This window comes from Pithys albifrons, chromosome Z, assembly GCF_047495875.1.
Source record: "Pithys albifrons albifrons isolate INPA30051 chromosome Z, PitAlb_v1, whole genome shotgun sequence".
NCBI classification, from domain to species: Eukaryota; Metazoa; Chordata; class Aves; order Passeriformes; family Thamnophilidae; genus Pithys; species Pithys albifrons.
Window position 1 is genome coordinate 28556919 of NC_092497.1, and position 21475 is coordinate 28578393.

A 21475-nucleotide genomic window follows, 5' to 3' on the forward strand; every position below is an offset into this window, starting at 1 on the left:
GTAGCAACTCAGAAAATATTTCACAAACACAGCCATTAGACTTTGACATTCTGTGATATGAACTAGAAACAGATCACAATGTGCGACTTATCTGAAAAGGTTATGTAGTTAGTTTAGGATTTAATTTATCCTTTTTTTGGTTAACCAAATAGCCTTATTACATTCTTTGGCATGACACTGAAAACAATCAGCCTACTGTAAGTTTATACATTGATACCTATACATTGATACCTAGTGAGCTTTCAATTTATTTGAGAATTTATATCTTCAGTTGAACAGTTAGTCTGACTGCTGCCCCAGAAAGAGTGCAAGCACCAAAAGAAAATAAAAATGTAGGAGAAAAATATTAAGACTACTTTCTTCCTAGCACATCAACTATTTCATGTTTTTACATTAGTATCTATATATACTTATTTACACAGAAATGAGGTTTAAAATTTTTTCCCTTGAAAGATTTGTATAGCTGTCCTTAAAACAGCCAGATTGTCTTTACATAGTAAAGACATTGAAATGAATTACAAAAAGCAGTCAAATAAATTAGAAGGAGAATTTTGAAGTTTAGGGCACATTTATAGTAATAAATGGTTCTACATTATGGCAACTGTCTTGAAAAAAATACAACTGAATTAAATTACCCCTCATAAACACACCTCAGCTGTTTTCATCTTCTATTTTTATAATTACAACTTTTAAAATTTAAACATGTCTACCCGTACCTTAGGTTCTGTGTGCCACACTGGTGTATGCCTACGATCTGAAACAATAGAAACTGCAGATATTGGGATTTTTGAAAAAAACCCTGTTCATTTCAATAAGCCAAGAGGTTGTATGTTCATGAATATGTTAGGTGATCTCCCTCTGTGAATTTTCACACTTCTAAAGACCCAGGGATAATCAAGCAGTGCATTTCTGCAAAACTTAAATAAACGTCTCAAAATTAGCCACCAGAGGGCAGGAATACCTGTCCTCCTCAACAGTAGCACATCACAATGAGTTTTGTGGGTTCAGAGATCTGAGGATTAATTATGCTACTTTCACATAAAAATGAGTTAAAAAAAGGAAAAAAAAGAAACTTGAATGTCAGAGTTCAGCAGAAAGGAATATGTGATATTAGATAAGATTAAGGTTTAATCTTAGGTCAAATAATTTTGTATTTCTTTCTCAATGAAAAGTATTTAGAAAAATTTATGATTTACTGTAAATGTTTGTGCTACAGTAACTGAAAATAAAAAGCATAAATAGCAACATATAGCAACAGTCAAATAAGTATTTAGCTTGGTTTTAGTAGTGAAATGAAATGTTATTTAAAGAAATAAAAAAACCAAAACATAAGGAGCACACTATTGAAAAAATGTCATGGACACAGAATATTTCACTGTAGCTACCTAGCAAACTTTCCATAGTTCCAGTTTTGAAACATGCTGATATGTTTTCATTACATATTTCACATTTGTCATTACTGGGGAGACTGAAGTCACTCTGGGACAGTAAAATAGAGAAAACAGTGCTTACCCCAATTGACTGAGGGCAGATGGTGGCATGTTATGTAGGTGCTGCTGTTGCCAGCCAGTCACAGAACCAAGATGAAGAGCACTGGCTGTATTAAACCCAGAGAGTGATGATATATCTGCACTACTCAGAGAATATTCTAGATTTGAAAAGAGAAGGACAATAATTAAGAGAGAATTAAAGAGGAAGCAATTAAACAACAACTAGCATAGTAATTTTCACGTTACTTTATAAACCTTTTAATTTTAATTACACCAATCACATTAAGTTGCAGCAGAAAAAGTAAACCTTCCACTTCCCTCAACTGATTAACTTGGGAGTAAAAATGCATTAATAATTATTCTGTAAATTAGCAGGTCTGAAAGGTTCAAAGCATTCACAGACTGTATATCAACATAAGTACAGATGCACTGTCAAAAAGACCTGAAAACCATAATATTTTAGTTACAGTCTGCCTTGCAGAATTTAGCAGGCAAGGCTGTTTCTGAACAAGATGTGTCTCCTCTAAGAGCACTGGATCTGCGTGTCAGCATGCACTGTACAGCAGCTATGCACAACAGGAACTGGAAAGGATCTCTTAAGGCATCATTTCTACAACCTCCCAGGTAACTATGTGATAGCCCATGAAGTTACTGATTCTGGTGTGAAGACAGTGGAGCTGCTCATTTGACTACTCTCATTGCTATAAGATGTACTCAAACACATGAAGACTAAAAATTGTCTTTTAAGTTAATTTTCTTTTTTTTTTTTATTTTTTTATTAAAGGCAATGAAAGAAAGCTACCCAAGCAGCCTTCCATTCAAACAAGAGAGGTGACTTAAAAATAGATGTGCCTGAAGTTAGTGACAGGTGCAGAAGAAGCAAATGTAGTACAAAAGCATATCAGCTATGAAGTTTTCAGTTTCTCCCAAGGAACATTAGCTAATTCATTAGTACTGAGATAGACACTTGTCAGCACCTCATTCCCCCCCCCCCTTCCTTTGCATCCTGCACCCATACTTACCAGTACCATATGTTGTTGAGATTGCTGATGGGTAACCTCCCATACCTTGCCCTGGTAGAGTAGGAGTTGCTACGGAAACCACTGGAGTAGCCAATGACTGAGCAGACTGGGAGTTATTTATCCTTTGATTCTTTTAAAGTAAGTAAAATAAACATATTATTGACTAGTTTTAAGTCAGTTGAGCGTATTTGCTTTCTTGGTATATTTTGTGCATGAGAAATACAGGCTGATACAATTTCTAGAAATTAATCATTTAACATGTGGCTTTGATGAACTCTGCCAACCCTATCGTTTACAAGCCTTCAAGAGACCAGTTGTCACCATAGTAACACATTACATCAGTATCTCCTAGGTAACTGAACTAGTAAGATTGCTTTTATTGTGGGTAGCAAAACAGTTCATGTGAAAAACTTATGAAATATATAAGCTCTATTCCCACTGTTTTCCTATTATTCAAAATGAAAACCCACAAAGCAAAACAAACAAAGAAGGTGAAAGAAAAATCTCCAAACCCAGCTCCACTGGATTTTGAAAATGATGGACACCCCCAGTCTGCTGAACACTGAAATCTTACCAGCAGATGGTGCTCTGACTACTTCAGAGCTGTCTTTGTATAATAAAAAACCCTCCAAGGCTGTTAGCATAGCAGTTGCACATTTATCTTTAACTCCAGGGCACTAGATGTTGCACTTTAAAGATTACACTAGAGAAATCTAATTCTGTGAATGGCAGGATAAAATGACCAGAGAGCCACCAGGCGACTGCACCACCTTCAGGTTTACATGCCCTCAAAGCACCAGTAACAAGAAAGCATAATTCTAGCAGGCTTAATTTGAATATGTGCAACAACTGCACCTGGGCTTCTATATTACTGTATTTGAAAAATTACTATTACCTTCTCCCTCCCCCCCCTCCCCCCCCCCCCAGCTATTATAGCAGTGTTTTCCATTTTACTTCAACCAACATTTCAGGTATATAATGATGAACCCTGGTTTCCTTGCTATTAAGATGAACATCATTACCACTTACCAGAAGTAGATCAACATCCTCAGACTGTTTGCATAGGAAAGGAGTGTTAGAAATTAGTGACTATAAATATTTACCAGAATGCAGCTTTCAATCTTAGGGAATAATTTCATTTGATAGGGCCAGCAAAATAAACACTTTCTGAGCATAATTTGGAAAAATAGCATCTCATAGATCTCTTATTTTTCCTTCTAATGGAATGTTTCTCTCAGTTGAAGGGGTATTCTATCCAGTTTTCAGCATAAGACTTTAAGAGTTTATTATTTCTTCCACAACCCTATTAATTGTGGACTGTCTTGCTACACCTGACCATTTGCAGAATCCCTTGGAAAATATCAGTTTTAAGGGACTTGGAATAAGACAGTTAACCACCGCCTTGGTTGACTTCGAGTATTGCCCTGTAGGTCTGTTTCGTACCTACTCACTTAGAAGGCAACATCACATTTTGGGGGGGTGGGGGAGAGGGTTAGTTTGATGGTTAACTTATTTTTCATCAAGCTCAAGTAGCCAACTTGGAAGTTGTTTTAATAACATCTGTTATATAATGCAAAATGGAGTTTATATTGTCACTTAAATTTATCATCAAGATACTTTGTAGATTAAGCTCAGTTTTAATGTTAAATCATTCACAAAAGATTTACTTTACTAACTGACTTTTGGAAGGGAACTACAAGACATGCATATGAAACCTTCCCAGTTCAAGCTTCTAGCAGAATATCTTGCCTAAATTTCACTAATCCTGTCAGGGAACACTGACATTTCATGCTCTTTTTTCTCTTTATCTATCTATTCACTACCTCTTATCATTACAAAATTTGGTCCTCAGAGTGATAGAGTTCAAATTAATTTATTTGCAGTTAATATGCCATCTGCTGAGAGTCTGTGTGGTTAAATATTTAAGAAAAACATAATAGGTTAGAAATACTAGTTAAATTCAGCCTTTATAAGAAACCCAGGAAAGGCTCTGTCAGCTACTAGGAAAGAGACTGCAGAAGTTTAGACTGTGCAGACATAGTTCCTAATTTTCAACTAACAGAAAAAAGGGAGGAAGTAAATATGACTTCAAAAAAGCAATCAAAGAGGCTCAGCCTACATCCTCAGCTCTTTGTCAAGCATTAAGGTTATACAGAAAGACCAAACAAACAAGAATAGAATTGCTTGATCCAACCTTGAAATTCCCAAGTAACTCTTATCTGAAGGAGATAAAAAGAAAAGCTTTGAAAATGAATTTACCACCGATGGCATGGTATTCTTGCTGCCAGGTGGAATAAGCACACGAAGATCTGGTTTACGGCTGTTCATTCCCAGATTCATTGGAGGTGGAGATTTTGCTTGAATATTCTTGTTCAAGTTTCCAGGTGAGACCAGCAGACCTGGTGAGTTGCGGGGGTTGCCATATCCATTTCCTGTTTAGGCAAAGAGGGAAAAAAAGAAGAGGGAAAAGAAAAGGAGATAGAAGTTTGATAAACTCTGCTGTATTTCTTAAGCCTCAGCATTAAAAATGTGAAATAAAATCTCATGGTAAACACCTATGCTATGTATTTTTTTAGGAAAATGCAACACATTCCATATTTGGAAGAACTGATCTTCAAATGCTTTGTCTCATGGCTGCTGACATCTCAGCAATGTGCTGAAATGAATGTGATTATATGACTCAGTTTACAGCACTGTGGTATATAACACAATATATATGTGCCTTCATAGCAGCCAACATCTGACATTGCCTTACAAGAGAATCAGGAAAGTCAGACAATTTAAAGGCTTAAAAATGTCAAAGCTATTACATGTTTTCTCAACAACTACAGAGGATCATGCCTTTCCTGACTCAGCCCTTTGCAGGTCATGATTTTGTTTTGCTTTTAAATAAAGGACGAGTACAGCAAGGCTATAATTTCCAGAAAAGGCAGGGGAGGACTAGAAGGATTTGTAAATGCTTTTGACTCTCTTTCACTACACTTTTTGGACCTGATTCTGTCAACAATAAAGTCAATGGAAGCAAGATCATAACTTTATTTGGAAAATGCCAGCATATCTTTCATCTTCATCTCTCTGCTGCAGGCCCCAGGAACAATTCTGACAAGCAAATGCTTCATTGCCTTTTTCAGAAAAGGGTTTCCTTCTCTCACCACATAGTACTGACAAGTGTATAACCATAAGGTTACTAACCTTCTATTACTCTAAAAATGGGACCTTCCTATTCCATCTGACTGATTTCACCTCTTACCCACACAAAGTCTGGGGAAAAAGATGACTTTTTAGTCTAACCTTGAAATTCTGTCTGCACAGTCTCAAGAGACGTACAGAAAAGGCCCAGTCATAGAGAGGGAATAGCATGAAAACTTTCATGGAAAAGTGTACTATGGAAAACTTTCTGTTCTGTGCTTGGCTTTAGTTCCTGAGCTGTGACACACCACCTAAAATTCATGTGAGAAGTTGAGCTAGTGAGAGTGTCAGAGCCCTATGGGTCAGAAAACATGGACCTTCAAATTTCCTTTACAGTCCCAAAGCCAGTGAAAAACACAGCATCTCACCTCCTCCCTCCACCCTGTGAAATGGGGTTTACAGCCCTAGATCTATAAATGGATTATGGAACTAAATTTGATAATGTCTATGAGGTGGGCACAAAAATGACAGTACATGATAGTGATTTCTGGTTAGGATAATGGAGTGCATCGAAGCATGACTAAGATTAAATCATGTTTTTAATCCTTGAGCATATCAGTTAATTCTATTTATCATATCAGCAAATGCATGGAAATAAAATATGTCAGAGGCTGTTAAATACAAAAACACCATTTCAGGCTCTAGAAGACCCTGAACAGTGAATGCTAGACTTATTAAAACCTGCTTGATTTCTGTATTTGTGAGGTACCTTCAGTAACTGGTCTGGCCTGTCTTATTTATTGTCATATTTTTTTATTATGATCTCCCAAGCATTTGCAAAAACCCAAAAACTTAAAAGTACTCAGATCACTTCAGGTATTTTGTATTAAAATATTTTTCATGTGTAACACTGTTATTTCTTTACTATCTTATAGTTAGCAAGATAAAATATTGATGAAAATAAGTGTTTTTTAAACTTATCAAGCTAAACCAGCAGAACACTGTCAAGAATTTCCCATTTTGTGTCAGCAATTTCTTTTTTTACAGAAACAATGCTCTCAATGTATTTGCTATGGATTTGCAATGTATGCAATGGATTTTCTACCTATTATGCTCTAATTAATGCTAGAGGCAGTTAAATTAGAAGGGAGAGTATTTTCTGCCAGAAACCACAGTGCCTTTGAAAACTTCTTCTTTACAAAATGAAAAGTAATGCATGCAGAAGTGATCAACAGAAGGAACTGAAGCAAAAGTAGAGTTTCTCTGGTGCTGCTTTCAAACAGGATATATTTTAGCAGCAGGACATAAAACTGCCTGCAAAATCTGTTGTATGACAAGGATTTGTTCAGAGAGTGACAATGAAAGTCTTTGAAGCAGATATATAGCAAAACAGAATGCATTCTACTCTATATGTTTGTTTCTAACTGATTTTTGGAGAATAAAACCCCTTACAAGAAAGAATTCCAATTTTTTACATAAGATTTGCTTAACATAATTCACTATTAAACATTAAAAGAATGCTAATGTGTAAAGCTTAACTCTTCAGAACCTTTAATTTGATCTTTATATTATTCATCTACTGATGTTATATAGTTTGAAGAGTGATTCTTATATTTATATTTTAAAAACATCAAATGATTTTTAAGAACTACTGCAATCTTCTCTTTATCAGGAGATTTCTGCTGTTCATGGCATATTATGCCAGCTGGCATTTTGGAGCCATGTAATAACCATTCCTTGTTCCACCAAATTGTTATTCTTTTGGTATAATGAGTATTCAGGAATGTAAGACTGTGGACCTTAAACCAATGACACAGAAAACCATCATTTGGAAATCAATGATGAATGCATGCATGTGGTTTACAGCTAAGAAGAGTCTGCATTTAAACCAGTCCTTTAAACTGTATCCTTTTAACTCAAGAGGTCTGTGGCCTGCTCTGAGGCAGCTGACCCACCTTCAGATAAGTCTGCCAAAGAGAATGGCCTCATTTACATTCAGAGGCAAAAAAAATGTTTAAGACCTCTGATGTACAAATTAAACCTTCCCCATACTATACTTTAAAATTACACTCGGCCTGGACAATTATCAATTTAGATGTGACTGTATGCAGAACATCGCATTCCACTATCCACTAGAAAGCACAAAAATTATAGGTCGTGTATGAATGGATTTCCTGATTATAGATTATAAGGAAATGAAAACCAGATGGATTTTACAGCAAGCTGGCTTTATATTTTTATTTGGTTAAAAGCCATATTTTTGTTGGAATAGAACATTTTTAAACAGTAGGAATATATTGTGTAGTCCATAATAAAAATAAAAGCAATGGATGCAAGAGTTTTGAAAGGCCTATGTCAGAATTTGTAAATTTACATAGTTTTCAATTCCATAAGTATTCAGAGAAAATTATTTTTTCTTGTGTTTTTGTTTACTGACTTGAAAGAGTAAAAATATTTTACACAGAAAAGAGCTTATTTCCAGACAGAGCTAACGGAGCATCACGTGTCAAGAAATGCAGTTCCAGACTTTGTTTTTGGACTAATTGCAGAATATAAGAACAACTGCCTTCTCAGCACAGAATGCTTTTCTTAGACATGCTCCCACATTCTGCATTTAGGCACAAGTGCCATTAATTTTAGAAGGAATTCCATGTAAGTACATGATTAATATGATTAGTACATGATTAATCTCTGCAATATCACTTTGTAAAAACATCCAGAAATTCATTTTTACTCACTAGGACTTATTCAACCAAGAAGAATTATTTAAAAAGGTCCATGTAGTCATGGAAAACTAAAAATTTAACTGTGTTACAAATTCATGTAATACTATCTTAAATGGTCACTTTCAATATTTTAAGAATTTAAGGGTACCAGAAGGGCACAAGTTTATTCAGGGTAGGACAGAGAGCAAAGTTGACTTCTCTCCTTTCATTCCCCATTAGTAACACCTATACCTTATAAAGGGTTTTGGTCATTGGTTTACAGGGGTTGCAAAGTGGCTGAAATTCTTGGCATATTCAGAGTTAGGGTAATACTTCTGTTGTAGAAATAGATTTCTAGAGGAATATAAGACTAAGCTGTCTCTCTCTGTACTGAACATATAAACCAAAAAATTTTCCATGTATTAAGACACCACAAATGAGGAAAGAATAATTTTTTCATATATCTCAACATTCTTGAACATCATTGTCATAATTCAAAGTCTTTAAGTGTTGAAAAATTGGAAAATTTTTATATTTTGATTTTTTGAACTTTTCAAACTGTTATGTTCCTGCATTTATTCTTTTTTGTTGTTGTTGTTAATTTGTGATTTCAAAGTTGCTAAAAACATACTGAATGACAAATCGTCTATTTCTTCCAAGGTGAATATGTACATTCAATTTCAAGGAGGATTTCTGCTTCTTACTGGCTTATGTTAAATTCATATCCCATATATATGACATTTTGACCACCAAGCCTCTTGAAAAAAATGTTAAATATAGAAATAGTCTATATAAACATGAGAGGAAAGTATGCTATAAATTAACTCCACTTCAAAATATGTGTATCGACAAAAGAATCAATGCAGTAGTAGAAATTTTGCTAAATTTACACCCAGTTTTGCACTCTTCACTCAGTTAATTTTCCCACCTTCTGGAGGAATGTTAATTGTTCCAAACAGTAATTAAAAGGCAAGGAAACATTTTATTTTCCCTCCTACATCACACACCTTTTTTTTTTTTTTCCCCAGTGCATACACATTGTTGACTAGGTTAAGGCTTACCACCAAAAATAAACAGACACCAACAACAAAGCACTAGGCTGTATTCGTGTTCACCTAAAAATAATTTTAACAAGAGGTAAATGCAGGTTCTTACATGTCACATGCTAATCATTTCACAGCACACAACTTTTACAAACTCTGAGTGGGAACAGAAAACCAATCTGCACCTATCTTCACCCAGAAAAAAGGAAATTTTACATTAAGGTAGCTACTCATTCTCACAACACTGAACTAATGGGCCTTCTTTACTGAGTTATGGAGAGCCAGCTCAGACAGATGTGGTACATAAAACCTAATGACTTTGTGTGAAAGAATTCTCAGGCCTCCTGTGAAGTTTCAACTGCTTTTCAGGATGAAACAGAATGACAGTCTGGAGAACACATAGGCATTTGGAAGAATGGGAGAAGAATGAGGACAAAACGATCTCAACAAGTCTTTGTGAGTTTTAGAACTAACAATTTAGGAACAATGTAAATAAGAAGGCAGAGATTTCTAAGCTGTCTCTCTCTGACTCATCCATTCTTGCCATGCAGGTTACATAACTGTCCATGGGAACTGCTTGCTCTTTAGAGTCTAAAGAGATGTAAAGGGCTTTGACGACATTACTGTCATCTTGTGTGGGGAAAAAATTCAGTATTTGGAAACTACTAAAATACTCCCAATATTGTAGGCAATTTAGATGTACATGCCTCCTGCACTGGGACTGCACAAAGCTAAAGGTGAAACTGTGCATCCCATTTAATTATTCTGGGTGAGTTCTCATTTTGGAACTCTGGCAAATCTCCAGTGGCTCCACTGCAGCTGAGATAAAGGATCTATTCCAATTTTCAAGGAAAATTGTGTCTATGATGTCCTTATATTTGTAGTATATTATGAAGAAAGTTACTTCTCTGTTCCATGGCCCACATTATTCAGTTTTATTTTGTCTTTTTGCTGGCTAAAGTACTTAGGCACAGATGCTGCATATTGAGACAGCATGTGTCTTACTGCTGACTGTCATGTTTAGTGCCATTAATAGTCCTCTAACCAATCCAATGGTTTGCCTCACCAGATGCCCATCCATAGGCTGACATCCTGCTTCATTCCCATCCCCATGGGGGTGCCTGATGCATAGGTCTAGGCCCTGAGCTGCCCTGGGCTGCCCTCTTACTGGCCCTGCTCCCTGGCTGGGGCAGCGGGATGGGTCCTGGCTGTGAAGTCCAGCTCTGTACCCCCAGGAACCTCTGCACCCCCAGGAAACTCTGCTGTTCCAGGCCTTCATCAGCTCCCTGACACCAGCATGTCCTGCTGGCATGTTCCTCATGTAAGAATTAAAACCCCACTCTCATTATAAAATATTCATATTGAGTACTGCCAGTTACCTTAGTGAACTGTATACATGGATGAGGTAGTCAAAACTATTTCTAATCTGTGGGGGAGTGCATATAAAAACTGGAACATCCTTACAATCTACTGTATGCAATCTACTGAATATTTGCTGGTGCACATAACTATTGCTGCAAAAGGGCACACTTATCCCATCCTGCATCTACTGGGCTCAGATTTCCTTCTGGACAGAGATGAGGCTTCTCAGGCAGAGGCTGAAAGTAAAGAAGTGACTCTTTGGCCACTTTACAATGCAAAACATACTGCAAAATACATTTCTGAAAATCTAAGAACCTGTCATGAATCTAGGAGGCTGGAAATTGGAGATTATTTTTCAGCTGAATGAAGAAACAGATGAGTTTATTTATATATAGGATGAAAGACCATGAGAACATAAACCTGACTTGTGCATCACAGACCATTACACCTCATGCAAACACGTTAATGCTGAGTCAAATGCATGGCAAGCTAACCTGATCACCAACACTGCAATTATGTTTTATTGCTATAAGAGCTGTATTTAAATGTTGCTAAATTAGTTCTTGTACTAAGTATTCTCCCACTTTAGTAGTTCACACCTTAATAAAATAAATGCAAAGGTGGCACCTGACTGTCTCAAATTAGCCTGTGGCTACCCACACAAGGAACTGTGAGAAACCCTTCAAAACATTTCTCATTGCAATTAGTCTTCCCAAATGGCAGGCAGATATTTCAGCATTTTCATGGAGTCCCTCCTTGAAGCCTTTGGAATAGTGGTGTATTCATAGGCAGTGAAGGTCTTGACAAATAATACACTGAGAGAAGGGGAATGCTGTTTCTTCTTCAAAGATGATTATCCTTATTCCTCTTGGTTTTTTTTTTTTGTTTGTTTGTTTGTTTTGGGTTTTTTTTTTTTTCATTTGACTCAGCTAGAGCAATAGATGAGTCAAGTCCAGGTACTGTTTGTGGTTTGTTGTTTTTTTTTTTTTTAATCTTGCAGTACAGTTACTATTGTCAGTATGCTTAAATATAGTGTCCAATTGTGCCATCAGACATCATAGCACTATTTGCTTTCATAATTCTTTAATTTCCACCTCATCTCAGATCATACAGCTTTCATTTAAAAACACTACCTTTCCTACATCTTTACGTCTGACTGTATGGATTCATTTATTTCCACTTCCACAACACTATTTTGTTCTAACACCATTATTTATCAACAGCTATGCTCATCTCAGAACCCATATCTTTTGCATTATCTTGTTTGGCCTGAAGCTTCACCTAATCAGCACAGAAACTAAATTGTAATTATTGAGAAAAATCACTTAGAACAATTACACAGTGGTCTTCAGTTTTGTGCTTTATAAATATTGTGTCTGTAGTTTAAACATGTGGACTCCGTACGGTGAGCAAAAAGAATATACTCTTGTGTTTCAGTTTTTAAGGTCCAAACAAAATTTTAAGGATCGGAGTCATTTACAGGTGTCTCACCAGGGTAAAACAGCTGTCTTGCCCCTGCCAGATCCTTTGTAGGATCTCCTCATTCATAGTTCACATCTGCAAATATTAGTCCATGCTCTGCACAAAGAATGCACTGGTATTCCACAATAAGGTTTAAAGTAGGAGAAGCCAATGCCAAATATTGAGGGTGGTTTTCCATGGTCATCTGAAATTGAGGTTGCATCACAGCTTTTCCAACAATCTTACAGTTACTGTCATAAGCCCGGTCTCTTACAACATGCACAATTCATATCTGGCTTTTCACTGTCCAGGATAAACCCCACTCCAAAATATGTTGTCAGCACTTAGCTGCCAACATATTTGTATATATGTAGCTGAAAAGATATTCCCATCTAGTTCTGTTTATGCAAAAAATAAACATTTTTTTAACATTAATTGCTCCAGCATTACAATAATTGAGAAAGACCAGAATATGATTTATGTCAGAAAGGAAACTATATTGCTGAAATATACAGTATTTGCTGAAGATAAGAGAAAAATACAAGCCTGTGAAGAGTGAGAACTTGTCTTCTCCGACTGCCTGCAAAAGGCTTTAACAAACCATATAGAAATGACAGAATTTTTTTGACTGGAAGCAATCTTAAAGATCATCTAGTTCCAAACCCCCTGATATGGGCAGGGACACCATTCACTAGAATTTGCTGAAAGCCCCATACAACATCACCTTGAACACTTACAGGTCTGGGGATCCACAGATTCTCAGGGCAACCTGTGCCAGAGCCTCACCACCCTCACAGCCAAGAATTTCTTCCTAATACGTAATCTACATCTGTCCTCTTTCAGGTTAAAGCCATAACCTACTTGTCAATCATCTACTTTGAACAAGTTATTTGCTGATATAATTTCCTTTTGGGGCTGTTTGAAATCAATTATTATTTTGAGGAAACTGCTTTTTCAGTGAAAAATATTTCAAGATGAGAATAATCCCAACTATATACAGAAGACCTTATTTGAAAATGTATTTTGTTCCTTTCCCAAGGAAATTTTAGAAATACTTGTTAACATTTTTTAGAACAGATATGCAGGCAAAAGTAAGTGGTTTGCACACATATAATACTACTTAGGTTTGGTTTGAAATTTAAACAGATGCAAAGAAAAGACCAGTAACTAACCCAGCCATGTCTCCTCTGGCTTTTATTACATGAAAGACTGCTCCAACTGTTAACAAAGGAAAAATCAGCTCATAAGAGATTTGGAAAACAAATAGAATTTATGGACTCAATATCTTAATTGGGGAATCACATTAGAAGTTAAAAAGCAGGGGTCATGTTAACTCAGTACTGTCAGAAACTTCCATGTGTGGCTGCAGTCACAGTTTTGAGAGGTTAAAAGCATTTCTTTCTTTCTCACAGCAGTCATTACTGCATTCCACATCCAGAAGGCATCAGCTGTCCCTTTCAGGATTCAAGACAGGCATGAAATTCAGACGTTTGCTAATTTGCAATGCCTTCTTCTATTTTCTGAAATTGAACAAGAATATGGATCGCAGTGTGCAACAGAAGACAGTGTGGTGCCTTAGCGAGCAAGAATGCAAAGACAAAAAAACAGTGAAATCCCTGTCTCATTTAAGGAAAGTACAAAATTCCCACAGACCTCACTAGGAAAAGGATTTTATCTAATGAAACCAAATTAGTCTTGAGGAACATTTGAAACTTCTTGTCAAAAAGGAAGTCAATCATGCCTGTCATTAAAATCCCACTTACAAAGAATCAGTTTGTATGACTCACTTAATTGTTCTTTACGTGTGAACTTAGGGCTTTCTCCCGTTCATTCCTTTCAAGCTGTCTTTTTATAAATACAAATATTGAAACACCATTGATGAGAACAATGAAAAGACAGAGAATAACTAAATAATTTACTAAATAAACACTTACAAAACTGGAGGAAACATTTGAAAGGCCAAATTTTCACAGATTTTCATTGATGCCTTCTGAGAATGAGCTTGTGTGGATATCTTCTTTGGTAAGAGGTCACATGAGTTAGCTGAAGATACTTGCATCCAACCCTTGCATATGACACCCACTGTAAGATTTTTTTTTTTAAATTTTTACATGAGCAGCAGCATCTATCCTTTCAGACTTATTCTCAAAGTTTCATTGATGTGATTGTGATTCTGACATGTATGAAAAGAGCCTCAATAAGATGTATAAACAGCTGCTTAGGGCAGAAATGGTAGGTAAATTTGAAAAAGCCTGTGTTGGCTGTCTACATAGGTACAAAATTCAGGTACTGTTGGCTAGACTATTTCCTTCATACTATGTATTAGACCTGTTGAGCAAATTTTATAGTTTTTCCTGCTTTATCAAAACCTTCTACCTGTAGGTACCTCTATTAAAACATTGAAGAAAAAGTACTCCTTGTATGAAGGAAAGCTTGGAAAAGGAACACTGAATGGTATACTATAAGTGGAAAAAAAGAGAGATGTTATGCTCTCCATTTTTTTATCCCCCTCTATGGTTTAAGTCAATCTGCTAATTTATGAATTCTTATTTTTTTGTATTTGACATTATTGCATCACAAACTCTGTTATGAATGACTGAGCGTTCTTTTGGACTGTAAGATTCTTTGGACAGAAACTATTGTTTACTATGTTTCTGTACCACATTTTGCCCAATCTTTGGATCAGAAGTCTGTGGGCTACTGCACTCATCAAGTAGTAAGGGATGGGCAACAACTTCTGCTCTCCCTGGCAAGTCCAGTCCTAACAGATTGCCCATAAACTGTGTTTTGAGAATCATTGTTCCAAACTCACGCCTTTATTTAACATTTTCCACACTTGCAGCCCAAGAATTACCTTCTATTAACTATGCCAAACATGATTTAAAGGCACAGTGGAGAATATTTATGTAACCTTTTAATTTTACTTTAAAAAAAAGAAATACTAGTCTTATTTATATTCATAGTTTCAAAATGCAGCTAGATGCTTTTCAATCCTTATTTTTGGTACTGATGGTGGCTGATTTGGGCAGATTGTTTCTTTTTAGTAAACCACTCTTTTTTTGAGAAAATACCATCCCAACTGTCTTGTCCCTGAAGGTTTATAAGTAAAAAATTGCTACTATTACATATATTCCCCTGTGTCTTGAAATACTAGTAGAATATATACCTTCACCTACAGTCAGTATATGACCAAGAAAAGAAAAAAGAGAAGGAAAACACTAGAAAATTATGATACTGGCTGGCATTTTAGTACCTTGGCCCTTGGAAGATGAGAAGGCAATTGTCAGACTGTGGCTAATTTCCAGAAGGAAATCAGTAGCTGCTGATTTATAGGAAAATACAGTATTCAGTTATTAAAGACACATGGGATGAATTTTTCAAAATGCATTGATGATCTTTTCAGTTTCTAATGATTTTTAAGAACAGGTTTAAAGGTAGTTTGAGGATGCCAAATTAAAAGACAGTTAGTTTCTCTGGCAGCATTTGTGGAGTCCCAAGTACTTTTGGATAACTTACTCCTTTAGTTTAAAATTAATGTCAAGATGAAGGTGGTAGAGAAATCAAATAGGGAAATCAAAAAATTACAGAAATAAACAGTTAAAGCAAGTATATATATTTTCTTATACTCACCCTGTATTTAAAACTTGAGATGGAATTTTTCCTTTGATTTTATTATTTATAGTTATTTTAAGAATATAATAATCCTACCTATTTAGGTGGGCTCATTCCATTAAAAAACCCAACCTAATTACAAAATACAAAATGTTTTATTCTGAGAAACATATAAAAATGAAAAATATTATTGAGTCTAAAAATAGAACTCAGTTTGAAAATCAGAAATTAGAAGTACAGATGCAAAGAAAGACATTATCCTGTACCGTTCTATTAAAAAAGAAATAAAGAAATATTTCACAAGTTTTACTCTTTTATCAAACTTTCAACATAAACAATGAGCCATGGAATTAAAATTGAGTTCAGATAATTTACATTACTAAAACTTCATTGACATTATTTATTTCTGGTCAAGGTGACGTTAAATAATTTTGTTAAGGACTATACTCTCTAGAAAATAAAATAACATTACATAATCTATTATGTAAACAGAGAAATATTTCACTTAGGTTTCCTATTAGTTATGCAGTAAGCTAGAATGGGTTTAGAGGGTGCCAATTTACATCCAAAAAGTTCTTTTTCTCTCTTTCAATCAAAAACCTCTGGTTGGAGAGAATAGTCCCAAAGACATTGTTGTGTTTGTAATTTAGCATTGATAATAATGTGAAATTCAATCCGATTTTATTAGCAGTTGTTATTATCACACAATAGAAACTATTCAATCAGTGTTTGGCTAAGAACAAATTTACTCTAACAAACCCGAGATAACCTTGGTTCAGCTTAAAAATACCACTGATGGCAGTTGGTAGTGTAAGGCAATAAAGAAGTAGTCAGCTTTTTAAGTTCTGTTTATATCTTGGGTTGACTCTCAAGGTAAATTGTGGATGATTCCAGGGTTATTACTTGAAATAATCCAAACAAGTGAAATAATACACTTCTCAAAATGTGGGCTTAAATAATGTTTTTCCATTTCTGATACTGCAGTTATAATGCAATTTGTTATAATGTAATTTGTTGAAACAGTGAAGAAACTGAGGTCTGGTGTTAGTAATAAAAAGTTGTTTCATTTCATGATGGCAAAAATGAAACTGTTTAGACTCTTCTTCTTGGAGTATATTATTTTGAATATATGCTATTTTTTTATATTGCAGAAAAATGCAAATTCATAATGTTGTAATTTGTCCAGAAATATGAACCTGAAGAGATTAAATTGATCGTGATTAACGTGATCATGCTACCAGCTTCTAAGACGCCAAATAGAAGAAAACACTGAGATCTCTGTTTCTTGTGAAAAATGATGAACAAAGAGAACTTTTGATGTTTATTCTTCTGCATTTTAAAGAAAGAGCATTGTTCAAAACAGTGTCATTGTAGAAGGATGCAACTGATACAGAGGATTCAACCATATAGTGACCTTTCCATCTTTCTTCAGCCCTATATCAAATTCTTCCTACTGTTCTGCATTGAAGAGATTTAGAAAACACTTCTTTAATGGTGTTTAAAGCTCTTATTGCTAGATAAAGAACAAAGACTATTCAAGCAATTAAATATTTATGATACATTCCTAGCAACGTCCCTCGTATATATGCCCCTCAAATCAATTGCCTGCTCCAAAGTTACGTTGCTTGAGAGCTTAATGCATAACACTCTGCAATGGAAATGGAAATCCTTAATTTGTGAGTAAATGATCAAGCTATCTGCCTCCTTATGCTTATATATGTTTTTAATATATTTCCAAGGAAAAAATATATTTGGAAAAAAAATAAATTTTCAACTGCTGTATTGATATACAGATTTTATTAAGCACAAGGACTATCAAGACAAATGCACATGTAGACAAACTTTAATTTTAGTATGCGCTTCTTTTAAAAGAAACATTGCCTTCTTTACTAATTGCTTTCCAGGGTCTACTTGGAAGGAACGGGAGATGAGTAACTAGGCGTTGATATTTCTACATGAGCCAGAAGAGGGAGCCCCTTAATAGGGCGATCGATTCCTATCCCAGTCCCTCTGCTCTCGTTCCTGAAGTTTCCACTCGAGTTTAAAAGATGAGTTGCGAACACAACCAGAACGAATCTTCCTTTAGCTGTGTTTAGCAGACTAACGAGAGGCAATAAACAAATCTATAATTTTCTATCATACTTTCTCTTTTTAGATTACAAAGCAAAGTCCCTGTGGTCTGCCTTCTCTCCTTCTAAATTTATACAAAATGATCTCTCAAAGCTTTAGCATGTGTTTAAAGTGCCTTACTGATACAGTGCTGTGCAGTTACAATTTTACTAAGGACGCATCATACAAACATCTGTGACTCATCTATGTGTGAAATTAAAAGAAGGGTGGGGCCTGAGGACAATCAATTGAGAATAAAAATCCAAAATTTCTTTGAAAATAATTTTGAGACACAGTGTTGGAATTGCCACATGTATTAGCCTTGGTTTATAGTGCAGAAAATTGATCTTCTGGCTATTTTTCCATACAGTTCTCTTTGAGAGCAGTCAACCCAGTAAAACTGAATTTTACCAGTCAGCTTGTTTTCTTTGAACAAACGTGTCTGCTTCTAAAACTGCAAAAATAATCTTGCCATTGTCTTTTGTAATCCGTATTTGTCATAATGCAACCTTGCTGACATTGCTAACAAACCACTGAGTTTACTGAGCGAAGGGGACAACTCTGACAACATTGATCTGCTAACAGACCTTAGCAAGTGCAGTCCTCACTAGTTCTATAGGAACAGGACTAAGTGGGCTAATTTTTTTCTCTGCCTAGGTATTTTGAAAATCCTTTCCCTGTTGTATACCAAAGCACTTAAGTAAATACATGAAACTAAGCTTAAGTTAATTACTGATTATTTAAGTAAATGCTAACAGACTTTGCTGACTAGCAATGGTCTTAGAGCAGGGGCTTGAAATCAAATCTGCACTCAGTACATTTAAGTCTAGTGAAAGTTTCAATATTGAAATCTTTACTCAAGCTTAAGTTCATAAAATGAAACCTCAATTCCACTATACTCCATGGAAAAACTCCCTGTGACTCAAAAAGGATCAGGGTTTCTGACACTGGCTCCACTGGGAGTTTTACTGGAACAGGGCTATGCAATGCACCCAGAAGCTTTTATGGAAAGGATAATGTGAAGGAAACCAGACATTTGTTTCTGTGAAATTTGTTGAGGTGCAAGATATTTGACATTGCTGGAAAACAAGCCTCTTTCTACTAATAAAAGAAGCACAAGTGTCAACTCCCCACCACCCAGCTAGGAGAACTAAACTCATGCCAATCAATTTCTAATATCTCGCCTCCAATAGGGAGTTATTTTAGGACTCAGCCTTTGAAGTAAGTCCTTTATTCACTCAATAAAATAAATTCCTTTCTCTTTACCTGCACTGGTGCCTGCACCGGTTGTGAGGTCCCCACCCATCAGGCCACCTAGGGAGTTGAAATGAAATACTGTAAATGAGGACAATGTGTTATAACATACAAACATTCAAAGCATTTTCTCTAACTTCAAACAGTCTGCTCCAATACCCAAGACTTCTTTCCTCTGACTTCAACAGGTATTGAATCAGAACCATAGTATAGAATCATAGTATTTAATGTTACCTGTATGAGACATTTGCCTTTCAAGGACAAACAAAAATATGTAGTAGACCACATTTAATATTTTTTTAAAATTATTATTTTTTTACTTCCACAGTATAAGAAAAATTAAGCATGAAAGTTATGTATAGTAGTCTTTATCTTGAAATCTATCAATAGCTGAATGTTAGCCAGAAAAGCAAAGGCTTTCCCTCAGGACTGGGAGAACAAGTCTGAAGGTTCCTGGATAAGAACATCTACATCTACATCTACATCTACATCTACATCTACATCATATACATATACATATACATATACATATACATATACATATACATATGTGTGTGTGGCTCAGCTTCGCGAACGAAGATTTGGGAAGGGCCATCCCCACGTGGGTGTGCCTTTCCAGCCTGCGCAGTGGATTTTAGGTGAGGCTCAGCGTGTGCAGAACTGGCCCCACCGTTTAAGTCCTGAGATTCATCTGCCACGGCCGAGCGAGCTTGGACAGTGCCAGTGAAGTCCTTAGGACTAGAACCTACAGAACCCGGTATTTCCCAGGAGGTCTCCCATCCAAGTACTAATCCGGGGCTGACCCTGCTTAGCTTCTGAGATATGATGGGATCAGATGTCAGGGAGGCATTTAACTGCCTACATGTACATACACATACACATACATATACGTATACGTATACGTATACATATACATATACATATACATATACATATACATATACATATAGATAGATAGATAGATAGATAGATGATAGATAGATAGATAGATAGATAGATAGATAGATAGATAGATAGATAGATAGATAGTTTTTAATTTTCTTGACCTTTGACAAACATTCACACTAAGGATTTTTAAAACTTCTCTTTGCACTTGGAAACCTCAAATGGTTCTTTGAACCTCGTATTCTTAAAGATATGAAGTTGCTGCAGCCAGACAGATTGAAACAACTTAATCCCTATTTATCCTGTTTAGAGGTGAGCTCTCATCATCACCAGAATAAAGCACAACCCCTTTCTATACAAGGCACTCAAGAACTGAGCTCAACTAACATTAACCCACCAAGTAACTTGTGAATGAAAAAATAACAATAAATTCTGCTTTTAGCCTCTGGACTGATTATTTAAGTAAAACATGTCTTAATTTAATTGCTTCAACTTCTGTAGCCAATTTGCATTGGCTAAATTTTCTTCATTGCCCCCTTAAGCTTTGTGGTATAGTGAATTCTTGTATGAATTAAGTAGATAAGCTGAAACAGCAAGCTGTCTGCCCTTTTATCCTTTATTGACTTCCTTTAATCTTAGTCAATACTCATGTTTTTCTAGAACCTTTTGTTCTTTTCCTCCCCACCCCTAATCCCCCCAGCCCCCAATTTTCTAAAATGAAAATAGAACCCCCTTTGGCTCTTCTTTTGATTTTTCAACACAATAATTTTGGGTAAACTTTTTTGACTGGTAAAAACAGTTTCTTGTTTCTCAGAGTATACTATAAAGTGACCTAGGGATGCAAGCAGCTGATAAGAGAGAATGTTAAGGGGTGAGATTGACCAGAACCTACCTGTGTTACCTGCACTCGGAGGCCGATGTGTCATGCCAGGAGACATGCTATTTCTTTGCAAAGAAGGATGAGCCAGTGGCAAAAGGTTGGGGTTTCCCAGTGAGCTGACTGGGTTACTGTATACCAAACTGTTGTGATTGGATACTGGGATAGAAACTGGCATCTCAAAGTTTGGTGGTGGAACAGCCTGTACATGCAAAAAGGGAAAACAGACAATAGTATAGAAGCACAACAGTCTTCAAGTAGAGTTACTCTGTATTTAGTTCAAATACTTTATAGTTGATTGTTAAAATATTTATGCTCACCTTCTTCCCCCAAAACTCAAGAGTTTCAAAAGAGTTACTAAGGCTTTAAATATGATTTTCCAAATCATGATCCCATCTTCCTTTAATGCATCTTGCACAATAACTTTGTGAGAACTGGAAAGCTTTTCTCTCTTTTAGCTTTTCTCTCTTTCCTCTCCCCCCCGCTTTTCTTGTTTAAGACAAACCTCTGCTTTACCCAGCTTAAT

At 35.8% G+C, this 21475-nt stretch overlaps 1 protein-coding gene across 8 annotated transcripts in view; it reads right to left on the reverse strand.

The window, feature by feature from the left end:
- The window catches only part of MEF2C (myocyte enhancer factor 2C), a 120044-nt gene that overhangs the window by 10614 nt on the left and 87955 nt on the right, over positions 1-21475 (reverse strand). For 4 of the 8 annotated variants that reach the window (XM_071581503.1, XM_071581497.1, XM_071581496.1 and 1 more), the window contains 6 exons: positions 20965-21151; positions 19200-19247; positions 4772-4944; positions 3542-3565; positions 2513-2642; positions 1513-1648 (listed from right to left, as the gene is read on the reverse strand). In XM_071581503.1, the coding sequence (XP_071437604.1) occupies positions 1513-1648; positions 2513-2642; positions 3542-3565; positions 4772-4944; positions 19200-19247; positions 20965-21151 (698 nt within the window). The remainder of the gene's footprint in view (positions 1-1512; positions 1649-2512; positions 2643-3541; positions 3566-4771; positions 4945-19199; positions 19248-20964; positions 21152-21475) is intronic. The other 4 variants (XM_071581502.1, XM_071581499.1, XM_071581498.1 and 1 more) reach the window with 1 other exon arrangement.